The sequence below is a fragment of the Pteropus medius genome, unplaced genomic scaffold, assembly GCF_902729225.1.
Source record: "Pteropus medius unplaced genomic scaffold, Ma_sr-lr_union100, whole genome shotgun sequence".
Taxonomy (NCBI): Eukaryota; Metazoa; Chordata; class Mammalia; order Chiroptera; family Pteropodidae; genus Pteropus; species Pteropus medius.
Genome location: NW_024340696.1, coordinates 10,513,834 through 10,536,061, shown reverse-complemented (window position 1 = coordinate 10,536,061; position 22,228 = coordinate 10,513,834). Strand labels below are relative to the sequence as shown.

Sequence of the window (22,228 nt, the reverse complement as noted above, 5' to 3'; positions counted from 1 at the left end):
TTTTTCCAGAAATACTTTAGTCTAACGTCCTTCTCCTTGATGCCCACGTACCCATTGGCTTTTCAGTTTTTAAGAGGAAATACGTGCCCCACCACTTAAATTATAGTGAGTTCACATTACAGGCCAAAGGTAATGTTTAGCTTCATATATTCTATGCCTGGCCATAAACAGCCCTGGTCAGAGGCTCACAGGTAAGAATTGTGCTCATTCACCTTCCACAGGCTGTGCTTCTTAGACCAAATCCTGGAAGGTAGACTTGTAAGCAAACTGTATCCAGTCAACCCAATTGCCCTCCCAACACTGGATGTTGCAAACTCTAAACCAAATAAGGAAATATTATAGCCGGCAAAGCTCTTAAAAATGTAAAAATTAAGATTAACCATCTTCGTTGTTCAGATGATACTAAGACATTAAATGACTTGTCTGAGATCACACTACTTATTCCTTTCAAAGCAAAAACTAGCATCTGAGTCTCCTGATTTGGAATCAAATGTTATGATCACCTATCACATCTCTGCATGCGAAACACAATACCTCTCCTTAGGAAACAAGAAAAACAATGACAAAACAGAAAACAAAACACATAATGCCAGGGCCTTGTCTGTTTATCATTTTATCCAGGATACCATAAAATCATGTATTTACTAGCACTCAGTAAATCTTCGTTGATTTGCAACAGATTACAATTCAATAAATATTTACTGAGTGACCTACAATTAATTAGGCAGTATAAGGGGCATTTTTGCATTAGTACCTGCATTTTATACTATTCTATTATCATCACCATTGTTGTTATTATCGAGTTGAAAACAGTTAACGCATAAGTTAAAGATAGTGATCATTATTGTCTCTCATTTGGGATTGAAGAAAAAGGAAGGTCGGTAGAAATGGGTGGCCAGTATTTCTCAGAACCTATAGGAAGGAGGGTTCGCCTGAGATATAACTTGAAAACTGGCAATTTCTGAAGTTTATAAACAATTGTCTTTCTTCACCAAATGCATTTTCAGAGTACAAATATCGATCCCTGAGTTTTGCCCAGCTGATACAATTCCCAGAGGAATGTCACTGTTATAGGCAAGAAGTAAAGTGACATGGTCCATGGTATTTCAACGATCAGGTTTTTAGTCTTCCCCCCAAGAGTTTGTGCTTATCAGTTCCTTTTTTCTCTCTTTTTGCTTTGAACAATCTGGATATATGTGAACCTAGGAATAAATGCTTTGGAAGACATAAAAAGAATGGCAGCTATGTCTAAGGATCTGCACTAAAGCTGACTGATCAACAGTCTTCAAAAACAGGCTCTTTAGGAGAGGATGGTCTTTTACGGTAAATCGGGCCTGTCCTAGGAACAAAATATAGACAAAACTCCTACCAAAAAAAAATCTCTTGGTTTAGAGTTAAATTTCATTTTTATTATTGAAGCTCTCTACCCGCTAAAACCTTAAGTGAAAGCATAGGTTATATGGAGCAAGCCAGAACTTGGTTGCATTTCTGGCCCTGTGCCTTACTGCTGCTTCAGGTGGACTCTGGCACATGGTGAATTCTAGATAAATGCTAGCAATTATTGCCATTACTCTTATTACCTCCACATTACCATTATGGTTATTGTTCTGAGCCTCCATCTTTGATGCTTTTTCCTGTATCCATATGGTCTACCATATCGATTGCTTCTCCCTGGATCGAAAAGAAGTCATTTCTGAACATCTGCACCAGTGAACTTCTGATCTAGTTATAAAGTACCTGCTCTGTCTCTTCCAGTTCTAGTCAAATTACCAAGAATGATTTTCGGGTTTTTCTTCTAAGACGAAGGTAAAATGTTAAAAAATAAAAAAATCAACAGTATGTGAAACCCAAGACTAATATAATACTAATAAATACAGCTAATAATAACACAATACTCATAAATCAACATGTATGTTGATGGTAAAGGCAAGAGATAGACAGAGGGAGAGAATGAATATATATGAGTAGATGACACCAAAGAAGGCTGAACTGATACCGGCTCTAGTAGGGAATCTGGCAAAGACAACCTTTTCTGAGGACTATCCCTCAGGTACTGAGTCTAAGTCTGTTGAGCATTCTGGGGTCATCTTTGAAAGTTATCAACCTCTCCACAAGAAAACATTCACATACACACCACATTTGCGTAAAGACTAGTGGTTGACCGTGGAGGGTGATAATTGGATCTATTTAATTCTCCGAACCCCACTTGAAGAAAGTTTAATCTAAGATTAGCCCCTGCCTTTGTAAATAAGAAGACAAAAGTGGGCAGTCTCCTGGGAGAGAAGAGGAAAGCAAGGGCATCCCTGCGCTACCACAAGAGAGGACCAAACCCTGCCCTGAGGTGTGGACAGATGTAATGCAAAAGATGGGGCAGGAGGGAGTGACAAAGCCACTGAGAGAAGCGGAGCTGCCAGGAGCTGCAGAACCTGCCTAGGCAGGATTCCTACATAATCGAGGTTGGTTTGTTTGTTTTGTTTTCCTTTTCTTGGTAAGCGGAAGAAAATTACTTTAATGATTAACTTTAGTCGAGCTTGAGTACAAGTCATTTTTCGCAGTGTTCTTGGCATTGTTTATAGAAAGTCACCACCAACAGGGGTCGCTGTGAATGTATCCAATCAGGACCTTCGAGGACCCAAGCTCGAGATCGCTCGTAACAATTAAACAGACTGACAAAAGAACAAAAAGAACAGACTACGCCATGTAAGCTCCGGTCTCCAGCAAATTCAGGAAATTTGGAGCCTCCTTTTGTGGGGGGTGAGGGGAGGATCTGGGACTAAATCCCAGGCCTAGTCCTGTTTCCTACTGGTCTAGCCTTTGCAATTCTCCTAGAGCTATTCCAGGTTTTCTCATTGGACAACGAGCTTGTCAGGGGTTTGTGTGTTTGTTTGTTTGTTTGTTTTGCCTCAAGGAGTAGCGAAGTCCACGCCAGGTTTTTCTATCAGCCCATCAGTCTGGCTGCTAGTCTGACAGCTGCTGTAACCTGCCTGCAGCGCTGCATTTCCATCCTCTTTTGCAAGCTATGAGCTGCCTCGCTACCAGGTTTTTCCTTCTGCAGCGAATCTACCTTTTTCAAATAGCCCACTCGCTTTTGGGCGTCAGTGGCTGGCAGAATCCCCGAGACCCCTCCACTTTCCTCCTGGATCTCAGAGCAGACCCCCGCCCCCCTGCTCCCCCCTAGAGTTCTGGCTAGATTCCTGAACTCTGAGGCCGCCTCATCCACTCTGGGGCTTGCAGATGCCTGAGATCCTGGTCACCCAGACTCCAGCCCTTGACACAACTCCTAAGAAATGTTTCCCACCCCTAAGGTGGCCCAGTGTAAAATGACCACTTGCAAACATTAGAGACAATGTAGATAGGTGCCTTTGTGTTTGGAACCATTATGCAAGAGGACAAGGACGTACACCCTACTATATTAGATACAAACAGAGTTCCCAGGGCCACCTAGAAGAGTTGGACTCAGGACCTCCTCTCACCTCCTTTCATGACACAGAGTTTGTGTCCAGGTGAGGCAGACATATATACAAACAAGTCCCTTATCAGATATATATTTTAGAAATATTTTCTCCCATTATATGGGTGTCTTTTCACTTTCTTGATAGGGTCCATTAAAGCACAAAAGTTTTTAATTTTGATAAAGTTCAGTTGATCTACTTTTTCTTTTGTTGCTCATGGTTTTAGTGTCATGTCTATGAATCCATTATGAAAGTCATGAAGATTTACCTGTATGTTTTCTTCTCAGAGTTTTACAATTTCAGCTGTAATATTAGATTATTGAGCCATTTTGAATTAATTTTTGTATATGGTGTGAAGCTAAGGATCAATTTTATTTTTTTTTTGCATGTAACTATCCCGTTGTCTCAGCACTATTTGCTGGAAATATTATTCTTTCTTCATTAAATTGTCTTAACGTCCTTGTTGAAAAGCAATTGACTTAAATGTACAGGGTTATTTCTAGACTTGCAATTTTATTCCATCCATCTACATAATTCTCCTTATGTTGCCTGCCGCGCTATTGCACCCAAGTCATGCTTCCTTGGGTTGCTCCCAACCTATGACTGACCACGATGGGGTATTAGTGCAGGAAAATCCTGTGTGTCTCTGGACTTCTCTGGTGGGCAGCTTTGGCTTTAAGAGTCTCTATCGGCCTGGCTGAGACATTCTCAGAGCTGCAGTCCAGTTTAAGATTCTTCCCTCCCTGTCCTTCTTCCTTTGCCTTCTCTTTTCTCAGCATCAGAACTGCATCATGGTCTGAAGGTTCTCTTTGCCCACTCTCCCTCCTTCCCTTTTATTCTTCACAAGCCCCTCTCCCCCACCCCCCAATACATCTCTCATCAATCTAATCCTATCTTGGCATCTGTTTCTCAGACGCTCCTAACTGACACACTGTGTCAAAGCCTATTTCCATTAATCTTAGAGCAGTATGCCCTACAGCCACAAATAACACCCGAAATTTAGCCAATTATTTAGCAAGTCTAGTGCTGTGGGCCTCAGCAATTTATGTCTGTGGTGTTCCATGGTGTTTGGCCATCTCAGAAGCAAGCTATTTAATCAGTGAACTTAGGTGGGTGTGTGTCTAATGGGTGGGCAACCACCTGTTCCTGAAGTTGACTAAGGTATCAGGAACTAGGCTTGGGACTTGATGGGAGGTACCATTTCTGTATTTCTATAAAACTTTCTGGGTATTTCAGTTCAGACAGTTCAGGATCCAATGCAAGGTAACAGTGTCAGATAACAAAGTATTTTTCCAGAATGGGCTAGTTTCAGGCTTGGCAACAAACGGAAGACCTTGTCGACTTGGCTGATAAGAAACTGGAGTCTCATTTCCAAAGTCTCCAATCTGCCATGAGATTGAACACCGATATCCGTAATTCCATGGATATGAAGGAGATAGGAGGCTTCAGAACAAGGTTTGCTTTACTGATGATTGGATTGCTTTCAAGCTTTCTTCCCACAGGTGTTCCCTCCTCAAATATGGTTGCTTATCTGGTGTATGAAGGTTATAGTAAAATTTTCTACATATGGAGAGTGTCGTTTCCAAAATAGATCAATCAGAGGTTGGGCCTCCATTCCTACTGCTAGCCGGTAGCCATACAGGAAGCCCCCAAGAAGGTCATATGAGTGGCAGAATCATTTCTCTCTCTCTCTCTCTCTCTCTCCTCCTCTCTCCTATCTCTCTCTCTCTCTCTCTCTCTCTCATGGGTTTATTGAGGTATCACTGACATACAAAAAAAATGCACAATTTAATGTATATATTTTGATGAGTGTGAACATATACATACTCCATGGTGCCATCACCAACCAAAGCAGGAAACACACCCATCGCCTCCCAAAGTTTCCAAGTCGATCCATCTTCAGTCAACTTTTCCAAGATGGGACGCAATGGAATGCGTGCAGTACATTCAGTGCTTGTGGCATCAATGTGGCAGAGCGATTGTCCCTAAGCAGCAGTTCTCATTGTGTTAGCATTAGTTCAACTCACTGATAATGTACTTCTGGGGAGTATGTTACAGTAGTCCTTGCCTAGGTAGGTGAAGGCAAATGATATCAGTCGGGAAACAGCCAAAACTTTCAGAGGGCCATAAAGGAACAGAATTCAATGAGATTACTGACAGAGGTACAAGCAAGATGAGGGAACCAATTAGGATGGTAAAATGCCCAGGGATTAGTTCAGAAGGAAGCTGTTTCTAGCCCTGAAAGAGCAATGGGAGGGGCAGTGTTGCCAGAGCTGGACAAGCCGAAGATCTGAACGAGGGCACCAATAGCAGTGATCGCCCCAGAAAAATAGAGCCATGGCCCAAACCCCAGCTGGTGGAGATTAAATACCCTTATTCCTCTTTTCTCCTGCCTTCTCCAACTCCCCTACCAATTCTTCCCATTGGCTGAACCGATCCAGAAGCCAGATGACAAGGGAACCCAGTTGAAGGAGTTCATAGCTTCCTGGGGCACAGAGCAGAGCACAGGTCAGAGACTGATTTTTCCCTTCTTCCCTTCTGGAAGAAAAAAAAACAGCATTCATCCATCCAAGCCTGCATACCAAGTGTCACTGGTTCAGCCACCCTTATGAGGTCTGTCCTGCACTACAGGAACAACAGTGGACAAACTGACCTGTTTAAGCCTCAAAAGGATACAGTAAGACTCTAAACACCAGTGGCTTTCCCGGCCCAAGTTACTGCATTGGTAGAGGGCATTATTTGACACCCTGGTCTGTATTACGTCTTGCATGAGAATACTGCGTTTTCTCTGCCGCTAGTAAGAGACATTGTTTAACTGATGCAATCTTGGCAAACTTGGGGATTATAGGCCATTTTGGCCACACCTTCAGTATTTACCATTTTAGAAGTTACAACGGGGACACTTTAAATGTATCCAATTGGTGGGTCCACTCACGGGTGCATCTGGAAGGTTCACATCAATTACAGAAGCTGGAAACAAACAAACAAACAAAAAAAACATGTTCCAGACAAAACAACAGACTTTAGCAAATTGAGGAATATTTAAAGTCTCACCTAAGGGAGGAGCAAGGGACCAAGTCTCAGAACTTAGTTTGAATGATTGCTGGAACTGTACCTTTAAATCTCTTACATCTATTCCAGGCCTCTCATTAGCCATGGGTTTGTCTGTATTTTGCTCTACAGAAGCAGAGAAATCCATTCCATATTTTTGCAGCTACCTATTAGCCTGGCTGCCATTCTGAGCTGCAGTGGCAGCCTCTAATCTTCACACATCCCTGTAATTTTATCCTTCTCCCTGTTTTCAACCATAAAGCATGAGCATCCTCCTGAATTTTCCTGGGTTCTGCAGAGGCAAGCCTCCTTTTGACCAATCAACAGCAGCCTTTCAGCCCAGGGTTTTTCTTCTGGGCGACGCACTTGTTTTGGGGAGCTGGTGTCTGGCAGTTGTACCGTGGTCCTCCCACCCCCTCATCTCCTGAGCTCCCAGATGCCCAAGCTGCCTCAGCACAACCAGGAGAGCTGACATCAGGGTTTGTGCTGTCCAGCCCCGGCCACCCTGTGACCTGACGGGACCCCATGAGAATTTCCTGACAATGTTTTCTGCCCCTGAGAGGCCCAACTGGACAAGGCCTGTTCCAAAAACACTTAGCATGAGACAAAGTGGGGTATAACCCTCATGCAGCTACCATTCAGGGGCCCAGGACACACACTACTATGCCATGCAGCATAAAATACAAAACAGGGACTGGGTACAAGCAGAGAAGGAGGAGCGTGCACATGACCCCCACCCCCATTTTACTTCCCATGCCAACTTTCATCTTTTGGTGTCCCACTGAGAGGTGACCCTAGACTAGGCAGAGGAAGACTGGACACAAACCAGAAAGAGTTCAGTAGAGCGGGTTCCTAAACTATGGCATTTTATACATGGCAGGGTGGGTGGGTGGGGGACAGCTAGGCCACCATTTAGCAGGAGCCTCTAAAGCTCGGCATCTGGTGACTGCCTGTCCTGCCTCTCAGCAAACTCAGATCTGCTGAGGCAGCTAGTTGTTAAACCATGAGAATGAGGGAGAAAATGAGACATGAGGGCCATGTGGATTTGTCTCTCCCTAATCCAACAGTTAGCAAGTATATCTCTCACTTTCTAAAGAGTAATTGCATCAAAGCAGGAACCGCACTGTGTTCATCTCGATCCCTTAGAGTCCCTAGCCCAGACCCTCGCACTCGAAAAGATATGAATAAATGACTGAGGGATTTACCAGAACAACCAAGGGAACCCTGACGCTGACAAAGCTACGATATAATTACCCAGAGGCAGGGCACTGTGCGCTAAGAACTGCTTTGCCACAGACCAAGGTGACACTGGGGTTCTAAAAAGAACTGGTAAGTATAGTTATTTCTTAAGCATTATCCATCTCTATTCCTGAGAGAACAGGAAAACCTTTATTTAAAATGCCACATAAGAACTCTTCTTTCAGAACCTTGTGCTTTCTCACCTACCATAGGAATATTAATGGCAAGCGAATACTATTTTAGTGAAATCCTTCTATGCCCTTTAGAAACTAGCTTCCAAACAAAACATTAGCAGACTTGGAGGGACTGTTTCTCCCACCCAGGCACACAACCTCTGAAGCCCTCACCCTCGACCTTAGGCCAGAGGACCCAAATAACTAAGTCCTGGGCTTCCTCTTCCTACCCCTTTTCCAGCCATTACTGAGGGTACGGGTGGGGGCAGGGGGGATAGTGATAGGAAGCCATAGCCCAGGAAAAGTCTCTCCTGGGTCCTGCTCACCTGCATTGCTCCCCCAACCTTCCTCAACCTCCCTGCTTCATACCATGTTAGGGAGAAAAATGGAGACTGTGTTGAGACCACCTGTCCCAGGGAGACATGAGCTGTTACAGAAGAGGCCAGCAACCCTATGAGATTTGCCCGAGTGGGAAGTGGCAGAGCCTGGCAGCCTGGGAAAGAGGGCCTAGGGAGGGCGGCAGGGGCTCTGGGTCCAGCCGCCTGGGAGAAACAAGTCCTCTGCCTGAGCACCCCTTCTGGCTTTTCGGTGAGTAAGGAATAATCATTTAAAAAGAAAAGAGAGCCACATATATTTAGGTAAACATTTTTGGCCTTAGGATCTAATATGGCTTACAGAGCACTGTGAGATCCTGGTTTTTTAGGATGTTGGTATTTTATTTATTGTGGTTTTTTTTTTTTTTTTGCATTACTTTTGATTTTTTAAAATATTGCATTAAAATATTATCTTAATTATTGAAGGGTTTTGGGGGGACACCCCCTTAAATTTTGTGCCCCAGGTAAGTGACTCTCTTGTTTCACCTTAATCCTAGCCATGCTAGTAGGGCAACTTCATACTTTTGGTCATCTCATTAGGTTATAACCAGACCAAGTTCAAAAGAAAGGAAAATATAATAGGATAGCAGAAGCAAATGCAGTGTACTTGAAACCCTTACCAGCTTTTGGACTTAAAACAAGTAAAGTAGCCCATCTGAGGGAGAAGTAGAGACAAACATGAATTAGGAGCAAATACCTTTATGAGCATTTACCTATATATATATGTCTGGTTCCCTTATAAACAGAAATAACTCTCTATTTTGATCCATTCAACCTGAATTAAATTTTCTACCTGTTGAATGCCATAGTAGGCCCTGGAGTTACAAGGATGAAAAAGACTGAGTTTACAGTCTGGTGAGAAAGACGAACAGGGAACAACTGATCTGAATCTAATTCAATAAATGTTCTAAATATGTGTGTAGTTAGTTTTGAAGTACAGAGATGTAAGCAGAGGGATTAGTTTTTGTTTTTTGCTTGGTGAGTGTCTCGTTTGTACCCATAGAGTTTTAATTTGTGGGGGTCACTGAGTGACATGACAAAGCCAATGCTATTGAAAGAAGATATTTCCCTGGAGAAGGGGACACAACACTCCACACAGGGCCGCAGTGGAAGAATCAGGTTTTGGTCAGGAGGCAGAAGCAGGAGCAAAGGGAAAAATTTAGGCCAGAGCCTTTACTGGGGTTTCTCATAAAGGGAAGGCAGGGTAGGGCCGAGCAAACAGCTGAGAATTGGCTAGTTTGAACAATGAATAGTGGGCTTTGGGCTGTAGAGGTTTTATCTAGCTGCCTGGTACTGGGCCCTGGGATGATTTAGAGCAAGAGAAATATCAGCTTGGTGTGTAAAAGTTAGATAAAGGGGGCAGTTGGCTTGCATACGAGAGGTGTTCTCCCGAGTAATTTGTTTGCTACCTTTAGAAATTAGCTAGTCCTGGGAGGACAGTCTCTCCCTAGCCAGCAAGATTTTTAGTTTGTCAAAACATCATAAGATACAGAAAATAAACATGAGTAATACTGTCTGTGTATGTGTGGGGGTGCGGGGGGGGGTAGAGGGTTATAAATATTAGACAAAACCATAAAGCATTAATGGTATGGTGAATCGAGGAAATGGAGTTTTTTGTGTGTGGGGAAATCATTTCCACTTTTCCAAAAACTTGGGAGGAAACTTTTTCCAAGATATGGAAAAGTTTGGAAAACTTAGTGATAGAAGTATGTGTAGGCTTGGGAAATTTATATATATATATATATATATATATATATATATATATATATATATATATATATATATATATATATATATATATATATAGAATATCTAGCCAGGCACTCTACGTGAAGCTTCATTACAGTCCATAAACCACTTTAGGGCAGGGATGGTTTTTCAAGATGAGTAAACAGGCTCATAGAATTTAGTTAACTAGTACACCATCTCACTGCTAGTAAATGACAAATGTATTCAGTACAGGTCTGCCTGACCTGAGTCCCCAAAGCCCCTGATATTATACTTCTTTTGGAAAAGCAAAGAAAAAGAAAGAAATAGGCAAGGTAAGCGATGTATTTTTTAGCTCACAATCCATGACAATTGTCCCACTTGCACTTAAATACCACTTTAGCAAGGCTGAATCTTGCCTCAATTACTCCCCGGGAGGGGTGTGGGGGCGGGGGATTAGCTCATCCCTTCATACCTTGCTACTTAAACCACAGAGATTAAACCTTGGCAAAAATAAAACAAAACAAAAATCCATTTACTATACACATGGCGTTGCCCCAATAGGCCAAAAAATAACCATAACGACTAAATTTAGGGACAGTGGCTGACCCTTAGTTTCAGTCCCTGCGCACCTTTAACTTGGGGTTAAAATTAGGCCCTCGATGATCATTACCCCAGTTTGGGAGAAGAGCCTTTCCCAGGAGCCTGTGGCCGGCTCCCAACTATGCCCCCACTTAGCGGATATGGCTCAGAGCCGCCTAGCTGCACAGAAGGGACACGCGGGGCGAAGGAGGTTGACGAAGGGACATTAAGGGCTTCTAGGTTGTAAAACGGAGAGAAGCAGTGGATTTGGAGGCCAAGGGAGGAGAGGATTTAGTGCGAGATTTGGGGCCAGTCTTCGAGGATACCGGGTGCAAAATTTTGCTTGAGGTACTAGAGGGACCCAGGAAGATTTTGGAACTGAAAGGGGTCCAGGATGGGCAAGTTCAGGGACCAGAATGGCAGCGGAGAGCTCGAGAGACCCGAGGGGGAGCACGTGGGCACCCCGCAGAGATCGAGCAGCTTAACTGAGCCGGGACCCGAGACGCAGAGCGCTCCCACGGCGCTGGCGCAGGGCGCCCCCGCCACCCCGGGCGGCAGGCGGAGCCTTCCCGAGCGCCGGCCCTCGGCCCGCCCCGTGGGCGGGGCTGTCCAGGCGGTTACATAACAAACCTGTGCGAGCAGCTGGGGAGCGGCTCCGGCGCTGGCGGCGGGGGCGGGGCCGGGGCGGGATCTGGGCGGGGTCAGGCCTGCACCGGGCCAGGCAAGATGGCGGCCGTGGAGACCGAGTCGGCGCCTCTGACCCTAGAATCGCTGCCCACCGATCCCCTGCTCCTCATCTTATCCTTCTTGGACTACCGGGACCTAATCAAGTAATGGGACGACGCGCGTCGCTGGCGTGGGGTTATGGGGGCGGGAAGAGGCGGTGAGGCAGGAGGGACTGAGGCCCGGCTCACGGACGGGACTTGGACTCCCCGCGTCAACCCGAAGGTGACGCCAGGACCTCTGTGGTCCTGCAGAGCCACCCGGGGGCCGAGGCGAGTCAGGGACGGTAAGGGCCCGCCTTGAGGTCTTCCTGCTGTGCAAGGCCCAGGCCTCAGGAGCGACGAGAGCCCTCTCTCCCAGGCCTCGGCGAGGCCCAGTTCAAAGAGGGGAGGTACTGCTCCCCGCTGCCGCCCCGCCGACCCCAGCCCCCACCCCCACCACCCTCCGGTCTCCGCCCGATGTGGCCCAGCCCTGGCCGCCTTGGAAAGGCCCTTTGTGGTCCGAGCGCTCTTCTTTGCTTGGGTCCCCGGACTTCAGAGTAGGGCCCTCGAATGGGCAGGCGGGGCGCCTGAGAGAAGAAGGCCAGGCGACCCACTGACCCCCAGGTGCAACTTCCGCGGCACCGTAACATGTGGCTGGGCACACTTTCGGACTTTTGTTCTCGGTAATTGTTTTGCTCCCAGCCCTCCTCCTCAGGGTTGCATGTTGGATTTTGTGTTTTGGTACTGACTTCTGTTTGTGCGATACAGGTGACCGTTTGCTCTCTTGTATGCTTTGGGTTTCCCAGATTGCCAGCACCTGTTCCAAAAATAGACACCGGTTGCTAGTGAGGGTGGTTGAAAGCCCAGTTCCTTCAGCGCTTGGGACTGTCTGGGATGGCGAAAGAAATGGCGCTGTTTATACCCTTGACAGCTGGTGGCATGGCTCTGTCTTTCTTGTGCCACCACATATATTTGCAGAGGAAGTGAAGTCGCCCTCTTAAGGATGGGTAGGCGAGATTCGTTTGTTGAAGTCGCCCTCTTAATGATGGGTAGGCGAGATCTTTTCGATTTGAACTGATCATCCCTCTCCGCCCCCCCCCAAAATCGAAAGGAGATTTTGTTTGTTTTTTGGATTAACCATTAGATTCTAGCCATTGTGCCCTGTGTTATCAGAGATCCTTTTAGAAATACAGCCTTTTTGGAGTTACTGGTAGCTGTCGGTTGGCCTAGCTAAGTGGTAACAGAGGGACAACTCCAGTTTCTGACTGCTATCCATTTTAGTACTTTCTGACTGCTATCCACTTTAGTACTTTAGTACACTTATTTTTTCTAGAAAATAAATTTTTCTCTACTCAGGCTTGAACAAAAACAAATAAAGTTTATCTTTTCTTTGGAAAAGGCTCTTCCAGATGCAAACTGTTATCTGAAATATTCTGTTGTATAGCCTCTTACAAATCCAACACACACGTACACACGCTGTTTTGATCTATGGGCTACATAGCTCCCAGAATGATCTAAGACAGATCTGGCTATCATTCTTAAAAACTTATGATGCCCCTGGTTTCCAGACTATAACCTAAATTCTGGAAGCATTTCAGGCCCTTATCATTTGGCACAGTCCACTCTAGCCAAATCAGACCTCTGCCAGCATACACCACACATCACAGACACACACACACACACACACACACACACACACACACACACACACACACGTGTGTGTGTGTTCTTTTGTTCTGTGGCTTAAGCTCTTGACCTTCTTGGAATGCCTTGTCCTGCTCGACCTCTTAACCTGGCAGGATGAAATTTCTTTAAGACTCCTCTCCTGATCGTGCACTCTACCTTCTTCCTTCCTCTGCAGAGTTTATTTGCCGTGCCAGATAGATCGTCAACTTCTTAAATGTAAAGACTGTCTTGTTTATCTTTGTATTCATCATTTATTCACAGATATTTTTGAGTGCCTGCTATGTGCCAGCCTGTTAAATGTTGGGGATACAATAATGAACAAGACAGATAAGGCTCAGGAAGCTTACAGTCGTGAGCAAGATGGAAAACAAGTACATAATACAAGACATGCTATGTGCTTTGAAGAAAATAAATCAATTGCTCTGTTAAGGAATGTGGGTGGGAAGATGATCAATTCAAATCGAAAAGAGCTGCCATTTATGAAGAACGCCATAGAGCAGTTCGGGCAGAGGGAACAGTGTGTTCAGAAGCCGATTGGACAATAGAATGGCCTGTTGGAAGAGCGAGAAGACTGGCATTGCGGGAGGTAGGGAGTGACTCACAGGGAGAGTGGCTTGAGAAGAGACTAGTGAGATTATGCAGGACATTGTGAGCCAAGGTAAAGAGATCAGATTTCATTTTAAATGCTTTAGGTATTAATCTCATTTTTAAACAGAAATGACATGACCCCTCCATAAATGCTTGTGAAAGTGAACTGAGTTGAGTACTGTATTGGGGTTCTTGAGAAAAACAGAACCAATACAACATGTATATATGTATATGATTTATTGTAAGGCATTGGCTCCTGAATTATGGAGGCTGAGAAGTCTTACTATCTTGTCATCTGCAAGCTGGACACCCAAGAAAGCTGGTGGTATAATTCGAAGGGCTGAGAACTGGAGAGCTGATGGTGTAGATTCCAGTCTGGATCTGAAAGCCTGAGAACCAGGAATGCCAAGGGCAAGAAAAGACCCATGTCTCAGCTCAAGCGTCAGGCAGAGGGCAAATCCAACATTTCTCTGCCTTTTTGTTCTACTTTGGCCTTCAGTGAATTGGATGATACCCACTCACAGTGGGGAGGGCCACCTGGTATACTTAGTCTACCAGTTCAAATACTAATCTTTTCCAGAAACATCCTCTCAGATACACCCACAAATAATGTTTAGTGACCTATCTGGGCATCCCTTAGCCAGGCAAGTTGACACAAAATTAACCATCACAGATACCATCAAATTTTATCCACAGAAAAGTTTCTGGTGTACTGAAACTTCCTTCCTGCACTGTACAGCCCATCTTTGCCAAGTGCTCTGCCCATTACTAAACTCTGGTTTTTGGTACATATATTTGCTGAGCTGGATTGAGTTGGATTGGATTAGTTCCTTAGGGTCATTATGTAATATCAGCTGCGTAGTTTAAATCTACTTCGCCATTTCAGGGTGATCTATTGTGTACTAGTCTTTCTTAACCCTCACTGTGTATCGGAATTACATGTGGCACTTTTCAAACATACACATGCCTGAGGTACAGATCTCACCCCAAGCCAATTGAGTCAGAATCTCTAGAACAGTAGTTCTCATGCTTGATGTGCATCCAAATAACCTTTGGTGCTGATTCCAGAAGTTCTTTTATGTTGTTTAACTCTTGGGACAGTGTAGGTAGGGACAGGGATCAAGAAAAGAGGGAATGGACTCTGAATCACAAAACTGGAGGAATTCTTGCATTTGCAAATGTTAGTTTGCATATTTTGTGAGCTTGGCAGAATAGGATGAGGATAAATTTTGTGTAAAATCTGAAAATGAAACAAAGGCTATTTATTCTGTTTACCATCGATTGGTTTTTAACATGTTCCACTCATGGCCTTGACAAACTTCATGTGAGTTAAGATTTCCTTAGTCGATTAGCTATTGAATAAGTGAGATCTTTCAATACCTATGCTCTGTAACTTGTGATTCCTTTTCTGAAAGGATAGAAATTCATTTTCCTAATCTTAGGTTCATTTTTTTTTTTTTTGCAAATTAAATAAGGTAAAATTTACAGGATAGGAGCATTATTCTATTATAAATATATAATAAGAAAATTACTTGTTTCTAACATTCCATGTTTTTGAGCAGTTGATACTAACTTGAGTAGCCATGGACATTGAAATAGAATTGTTATGAATCTGACACTTTTTATTTATAGGTGGGCTCTTCAATAATTGCTATACTTAAAAAGTGGTTTTGGCTGCAGTATTTCTTTCCTTTAAGAAAAGATTAGAACAAAACAAACAAAAAGCATGTATATTTATTTAATATCAAATGTCTTGCAGATCTTACCAAAAAAAAGAAAAACCACTTTGTCTTACCTGAATAACATTTCTTCCTATATGCAGAAATGGTTATTGTCCCAATAATAAATATATGAAGTTTCTTTGATTTGAAATTAACTTCAATGGTTTATAGGTTTTATAGACTTTCATGTGAAAATTGTAGTTGTAGAGAGTTGAGGGGTTATTTGTGAACTCAAATAGTTAAGATTTCAGTACTCACAAGGTAATTATATTAGCTAACACATTAAACAGTTTTTAGAGAATATTGTTTTGCAATTATAAGGGTAGAAAATAGAAAATAAGGAAAGCAAAAGGAATAGAACAAAACTTAACATTGAATATTTTCATCTTTATTTTAAATTGTTTTCTTTTCTTTTCTTTTTTTTTTTTACTAACTGTGAATCTGGTTATGGTCAGTTGTTGCTATGTCAGTCGAAGACTTAGCCAGCTATCAAGTCATGATCCGCTATGGAGAAGACATTGCAAAAAATACTGGCTGATATCTGAGTGAGTATTTGAGAAATATGTATTCTTGAAATTGGGCCCTTGGCTTTTCATAGTCTGTACTGATAGTCCCCTGTAACCCTTGTTTCTTTCTCTCCTTTGATGACTCTCGTGCCTGCCAATAAATGCGGTATTCTCCAAGCTTCATTTTTGGCCCGCTGCTCTTCTTGCTCTGTGAATTCTCCTGCATGCACTGTTGTGGTTTCTAGTGACTACCCGTGTGCCCCTGATTCCTGAACCTGAATTGCATCCATGACATCTCCCACTGGGCTTCAGACTTGTTTGCACAACTGTCTGCTGGACCTTTCCATTGGATGACCCACAAGGTTTTCTGACTTCAGTAAATGTTAATAAATTGACAGGATAAAAGTGTTGATGAATGAAGGTGGGAGTTGAGGAAGGTGAAAGAAAGGGTAGGATTGCTAATATCTTTTTCTTAGATTGAGGGGAATCAGCTAGTGACTGAAGTTGGTAAAGCAAGAAATAGAGGTTTAAGTATATTATTTAAAGCTGCAAGCTACTCAATAGAACTAAAACTAACAGAGCTATTAAACAGGAGGAGGAAGACTGGGGAAGAGGGAATTTTAAATATTGCTTAAATAATACTTTTATTTTAGGGTATCAATAGATAGATTGATAAATCGGGAACTACAGGCATAAACATTTAGAATTAACTTCTAGAAATAACTAAAGTTTCCTTTGATGTATTGGGCTTAGAACAGGAGACTAGTGTTTTTTATCATAAGTTCTTTGGTACTTTTTTGGGTTTTGATAAATATATATATATATTATTTACATGCATGAAAGAATATTTCCCTTCTACCACCACTCCCCCGCAAAAAACACCACCCTGAATGATTCTTTTCCCCATCCGTAAACCTGATCTTCCTGCTTTCCTGGTCTTCATGGCAGTACTATCCCATCCACCCAGGGAACATCTAAGCCAGAAACAGAAATCATCCTAGATCTCTTTCTTTTCTCCCTCCCTCTCTCTCTCTTTCTCTCTCTCTTTCTTTTCCTCTCTCCACTCATTCAATCACCATGCTTGATTTTAGCCTCTTTATATTTCTTGAACCTTTCTACTCATTTCATCTAGCTACCCCAGTTTTAATTCAGTTGATATCTCTTACCAGGACTACTACAAAACTCTCCTAACTCATGTCTGTGCCACTCCCACACCACAGCCAGAATTCTGCTGTTTTAACTATCCTGTTAAAAACCCCAGTGACCTATATAATTTTATTAACAAATGTCACCCCAATAAAGTTAATCTAAAAAAAAAAACTTTTCAGTGGCTCTTCATTCTCTACAGAATAAAGTACAAGCTCATTAGTATGTTAAGGCCCATTGCGGCTGCCTTATCTTGTACCATTTCTGACTCTGAATTTTTCACTTTATTCTCTCTCCCTGATAAGACTATACATTTTTTGAAGGCAAAAAATCTGCCTTATTTTTAATATCCTCAGTGGCCAAGTGCTCAATAAATATTGTGGAATTGTATCGAATAGAAAGGTCGAATCATGTGATTACTTTGATGCTATATGATTTTCTAGCTAATCTAATGTAAATAAATTAGATTAATATTATCTCATTAGATTCTAAATATTATGTAAAATGGAACAACTACAGTTCAAACAACATGGATGTGAACTGCCTAGATCCACTTATACTTGTATTTTTTTCGAGAAATACCGTAAATATATTTTCTTTTCCTTATGATTTTCTTAATATTTTCTTTAGCTTAACTTTATTGTAAGAATACAGTCTACAATACATATAACATACAAAGTTTGTGTAAATCAAGTGTTTATGTTATTGGTAAGGCTTCCAATCAACAGTAGCTATTAGTAGTTAAGTTTTGGGGGAGTCACAGCTATACTCGGATTTTTGTCTGGGGGCTCAGAGGGATCCATGCCCCTAACCTCCGTTGCATTGTTCAAGGGTCAACTGTACATATTCATTTTTAAATTTTATGATTGGTATGTATTTAGGAGTCAGTTGAGATTCATACCCCATATACTCTTCACATTTTATTAAGATTAGAAAACTTAGGAAAAAATAAGAAAGGAAATAAATGACTCATAATCTCACCATGCCAGCAATAATTCCTGTTATGTTTTTTGATGTGTCACTTTCTGCTATCTAGTCTTCATTTCTGGCTCAAATAAATGAAAAGGAAGGCAAAAGTAACCACAGATTTCCAATAAAGTATGTTGGTAAATGTCTAAAATATGTGCTAATTTCATTCTAAAAGATGTTTAACTTAACTTCCGTAATTCGTTTAGGGAAGAAAAAACACAGAAGAATCAATGTTGGAAATCTCTCTTCATTGATACTTACTCTGATGTTGGAAGATACATAGACCATTATGCTGCTATTAAAAAGGCCTGGGATGATCTCAAGAAATATTTGGAGCCCAGATGTCCTCGGATGGTTTTATCTCTGAAAGGTACTGGGAATGCAGGGTCTCCCTTCCTCAATTTAGTTACTATAGTATAAATAGGGTAAATGACTTTGGGTCTCTATCATTTATGCTAATCTGTGCTCATCCAACACTATCTGTAATTCCCCATTCACATTTGGCAAAGGAAATAGCCTATATTGCTAAAAGGACCCTTGCTATAGTGCCTGCTGTAGTTTTGCCTACCTCTGGACCAGTGTGATCATTTATTAGAAGGGAAAGCCGAACTCTTTTTATGCTTGTGTTTGTTTTATATAAAGAAACAAATAGGGCAAAGATTGCTTAAGGATAACTATTGTGATTTCTTTTAAAAGATTTTTTCATTGAAAAACTGCCTGCTGTTATCAACCTCTTTTCTGCTTTCAGTACAACTAAATGTTTGGCAGTCTAATATTTAGAAAAACCAAATATGAAAGACTTGGAGTCTTTAAGAGTATAAGAATAGTATAGTAGAGTAAGGAAAACTTTCATCCGCTTTTTTTTTTTTTGATATTTACAGAATAATAAAAACAAAGAGTTGAACTGAGGTCTATGTGATCCCAGAATCTGTACTCTTTATACTACACTGTTATTTTCCAATTTTGGCAAGAAATATTAAGAAGCTAGCGGTATTAAATTGGTTTTTTAATTTATGCCCAAGAAAGTACTTAGATTGCAGATATATTGCTACTTATCTGGTTTAGCCTCCAAGTTTTTTCAGATTTCTCCACTAAAAGGAATTTTATACATGTTTTGGTTTGATAAGCTGAAATTGGGATCATTTATACTCACATGTATTCCTTTTGCAGTAAGGTCTCTTTTGAAACAGTATTTCTTTGACATTTCATAGTTTCACTGTAACTTCTCATGCAAATATGAATTTCATACAAATCATGATCACATGGCCAGGTACTTGAAACTGAATTGCTAAGAGGTAGAAGAAAGAATGATTTAGCAGAGAGAGTAGAGCCTTGAAGGAATGTGCCCTTGACTAATATTTTTAATAGCTTTTTTCCTTGGAAGATAATAATATTATCTGCTTGGTATATGAGGTTAAATAATTTCAAGAAGAAAATAATTCCAAAAATATATATTTGTGGTGATATGTAAAATAGGTAAGTGATATTTAGTAAATAGCTACTATTTACTAAACACAAAGCTAGGCACTAAGCTAAATACTTTGTATCATTCCATTTAATTTGCCAAAATTCTGTCAGGTAATTACTATTCTTATTTTGTAGGTGAACAACCCAAGACATAAAAAGCTAAATAAGTTGTTTGACATCACAGAGCAAAAGGCAGAACCAGATTTGAATATAGTGCTGTCTCCAGAGCTATGGTCTTAACAGTAGTTGAAGAGAGAAAGGACCTATCCTATTTTGTTTAGAATCTTGGGATCCTTAGAGAGCTAGTTCAATATTAGGACATTTGGAATATGAGAATGTAGACATAGTTCTCCTTTCAGGCACAGAGGTACCAAGAAAGGAAAAAACTAAGGATACATAGCAGCTTCTTCCTCTTCTCCTTTTTTCTTTTTCTTCTTTTTCTTTTTCTTTTTCTTTCCCTTCCCTCCCCTCCCCTCTCCTCCAGTATTCCCAGGCCCCCCTGCTCACTGTTCTGTACCTAGTGGTTGAAGATGAGGTTGTGGTTGTGGTTTTACTCTCAGGTGCCAATTCTCTGGGGGCTTTGCTATGAGTTAGAATAGGACAAGGGCTCTTTGATATCTAGACTGCTGGAGATTCTAAGAATGCTATGCCTGTGAGTTTAGGACTAAGTTAGGAACCTAGCCACTTCAGGAATCATAGTCTCTGACTCAATTTCAAGGTTGTTGAGATAGCAGCTGGAAAGGAAACTTGGAAAACAAATAGATATTGGGCTTGGGGAAATTTTTATAAGTATCTTAAAATTTATGATACATTAATATATCATCTATCAATCTATCTATTGGTATAGATCATATATCTTCAAATTTCATATTTACCTTACATGTTGGCTTAAAATTTTAGACTCGGAAGAGCATTTAGAGATCATTTACACCAGGTGTTGGCAAAGTTTTTCTTTAAATGACCAGAGAGTAAATATTTTAGGCTTTGAGGGGCAAACAGTGTCTTTATTATAACGGTTTAATTCTGCTGCTGTTGTGGGAAAGCAGCCATAGTTATCACCAAAGCTAATGGGGATAACATTGTTCCAAGAAAAGTTTATTTAAGCAGCAGGCTGGGATTTGGCCTGCAGGCTATAGTTTGCCAATCCCTGGTTTATATTAATCCCTTCATTTTACAGGGGTGAAGGAACAGGCTCAGCAAGTTTGGATGACTTACACAAGGTCCCATAATTAGTCAGTGACAGAGATAGAACTCTAGGTTTCTTGGCTCCTAGTAACCTTTTCACTGTTTCCTCATGCAGGTAGGCTAGGGGACAAGAAAATAAATGAACATTTATTGAGTGCCAGTAAGCACTTTATTAAGCACATGACACTTATTTAATCCTCACTATAATTCTCTCAGTTAGGTGGTATTGGCTCCTATTTCGCAGATGAAGAAATAGGATTAAAAAGATGATATAACTTGCCAGAGATCAGTCAGTAAGTGGTAGAGGTGAGATTTCACCTGGTCTGTCTGACTCCCAAATTCTATAATAGTAGGATGCTTCTCTAAACCTTGATTTCACTGTTTTGTAAACATATATTTCTTTGTTTCTCTTTTGCCATATTTGTTTTTTCCTCTCTAGCTGTCTCTTTTCAAGAAATGCTTGGTTTATTAATATTGTATGTTAAATATCCAACAGGTAGCACTAACTATATAAATATTAGTTTCTTTCCTCATCCAACTTCTCGTTCAGGCAGCTATTCAGCTTGTTTTGTACTAAACTTTATTTTTAACAAAGTTTTTATTTTGGAGTAATTTTAGATTACAGAGAAGTTGCAAATATAGTACAGAGAGCTCCTGTACACCCCTCACCCAGTTTTAGATTCCCCTAATGTATGCCCTGTGGGACGTTTGTCAAAACTAAAGTCTTCATTGGCACAATATTATTAATTAAACTCCAGACATTATTCATATTTCACCAGATTTTCCATTTACGTCCTTTTTCAATTCCTGTGTCCAATCCAGAATACCACGTTACATTTAGTTGTCATGTCTCCTTAGTGTCCGCTAGTCTGTGGCAGTTTCTCAGTTTTTCCTTGTCTTTCATGACCTTGACAGTTTGAAGGAGTACTGGTCAGGTATTTTGTAGAATGTCCCTCCAACTGACATTGTTTGACGTATTACTCATGACTAGCCTGGAGTAATGGGTTTTCAAAAAGATTACCACAGAGGTGAAATGTACCTCTTGTCACTTATATGTGGATACGTGATTTCCATATGTTATCACTAGTGATATTAACTAATCTGTAGAAGTGTGCACAGATCGTAAGTTTAATACTCAGTGAATTATCATAACATGAACATACCCATTGTAACACTCCCCAGGTCAAGTAGAATAATTATCTGTACCTAGAATCTTCCTTTTTTTCAGAGGTAACCACTCTCCTGATTGCTAAGGTCACTAAGTAGTTTTCTCTTTTTGAACTTTAGATAAATTGCATGAGTAACTGTATTTTGTGTGAATTATTTCCATTTTGTTTGTGAGATTCAGCTGTGTTGTCTGTAACACTAGTTTGTTCATTTTTATTGCAGTATAGTACTTCATTATATGAGTAGACCACAATTCATGTTGATGGATTTGGGGGTTATTTCTAGTTTTGGGCTATTACAAATAATGCCAGTGTAAAAAAGAAATTGTAAATAGTACAAATGTAAATCATTTTTGATGTTTATATGTATGTATTTTTTTCGGGTAAATATCTAGGATTGAGTTTACTGGGTTGTAGACTGTGCTTATATTAAACTTCAAAAGATACTGTTAATTTTCCAAAATGATTTTACCACGTTACATTCCTACCAGCACTTTAGTGTTGTCATTCGA

The 22,228-nt window shown here is 41.2% G+C and overlaps 1 protein-coding gene across 2 annotated transcripts in view; it reads left to right on the top strand.

The window, feature by feature from the left end:
• The first annotated feature begins 11,248 nt into the window (after positions 1 to 11,248).
• Positions 11,249 to 22,228, top strand: part of FBXO3 (F-box protein 3) — a 29,990-nt gene continuing 19,010 nt past the window's right edge. Inside the window, exons 1-3 of one of the 2 annotated variants that reach the window (XM_039866644.1) lie at positions 11,249 to 11,408; positions 15,733 to 15,822; positions 18,105 to 18,268. In XM_039866644.1, the coding sequence (XP_039722578.1) occupies positions 11,305 to 11,408; positions 15,733 to 15,822; positions 18,105 to 18,268 (358 nt within the window). In that variant the 5' untranslated portion in view covers positions 11,249 to 11,304. Of the gene's footprint in view, positions 11,409 to 11,809; positions 11,966 to 15,732; positions 15,823 to 18,104; positions 18,269 to 22,228 lie in introns of those variants that run through there. The other variant, XM_039866653.1, reaches the window with a different exon arrangement.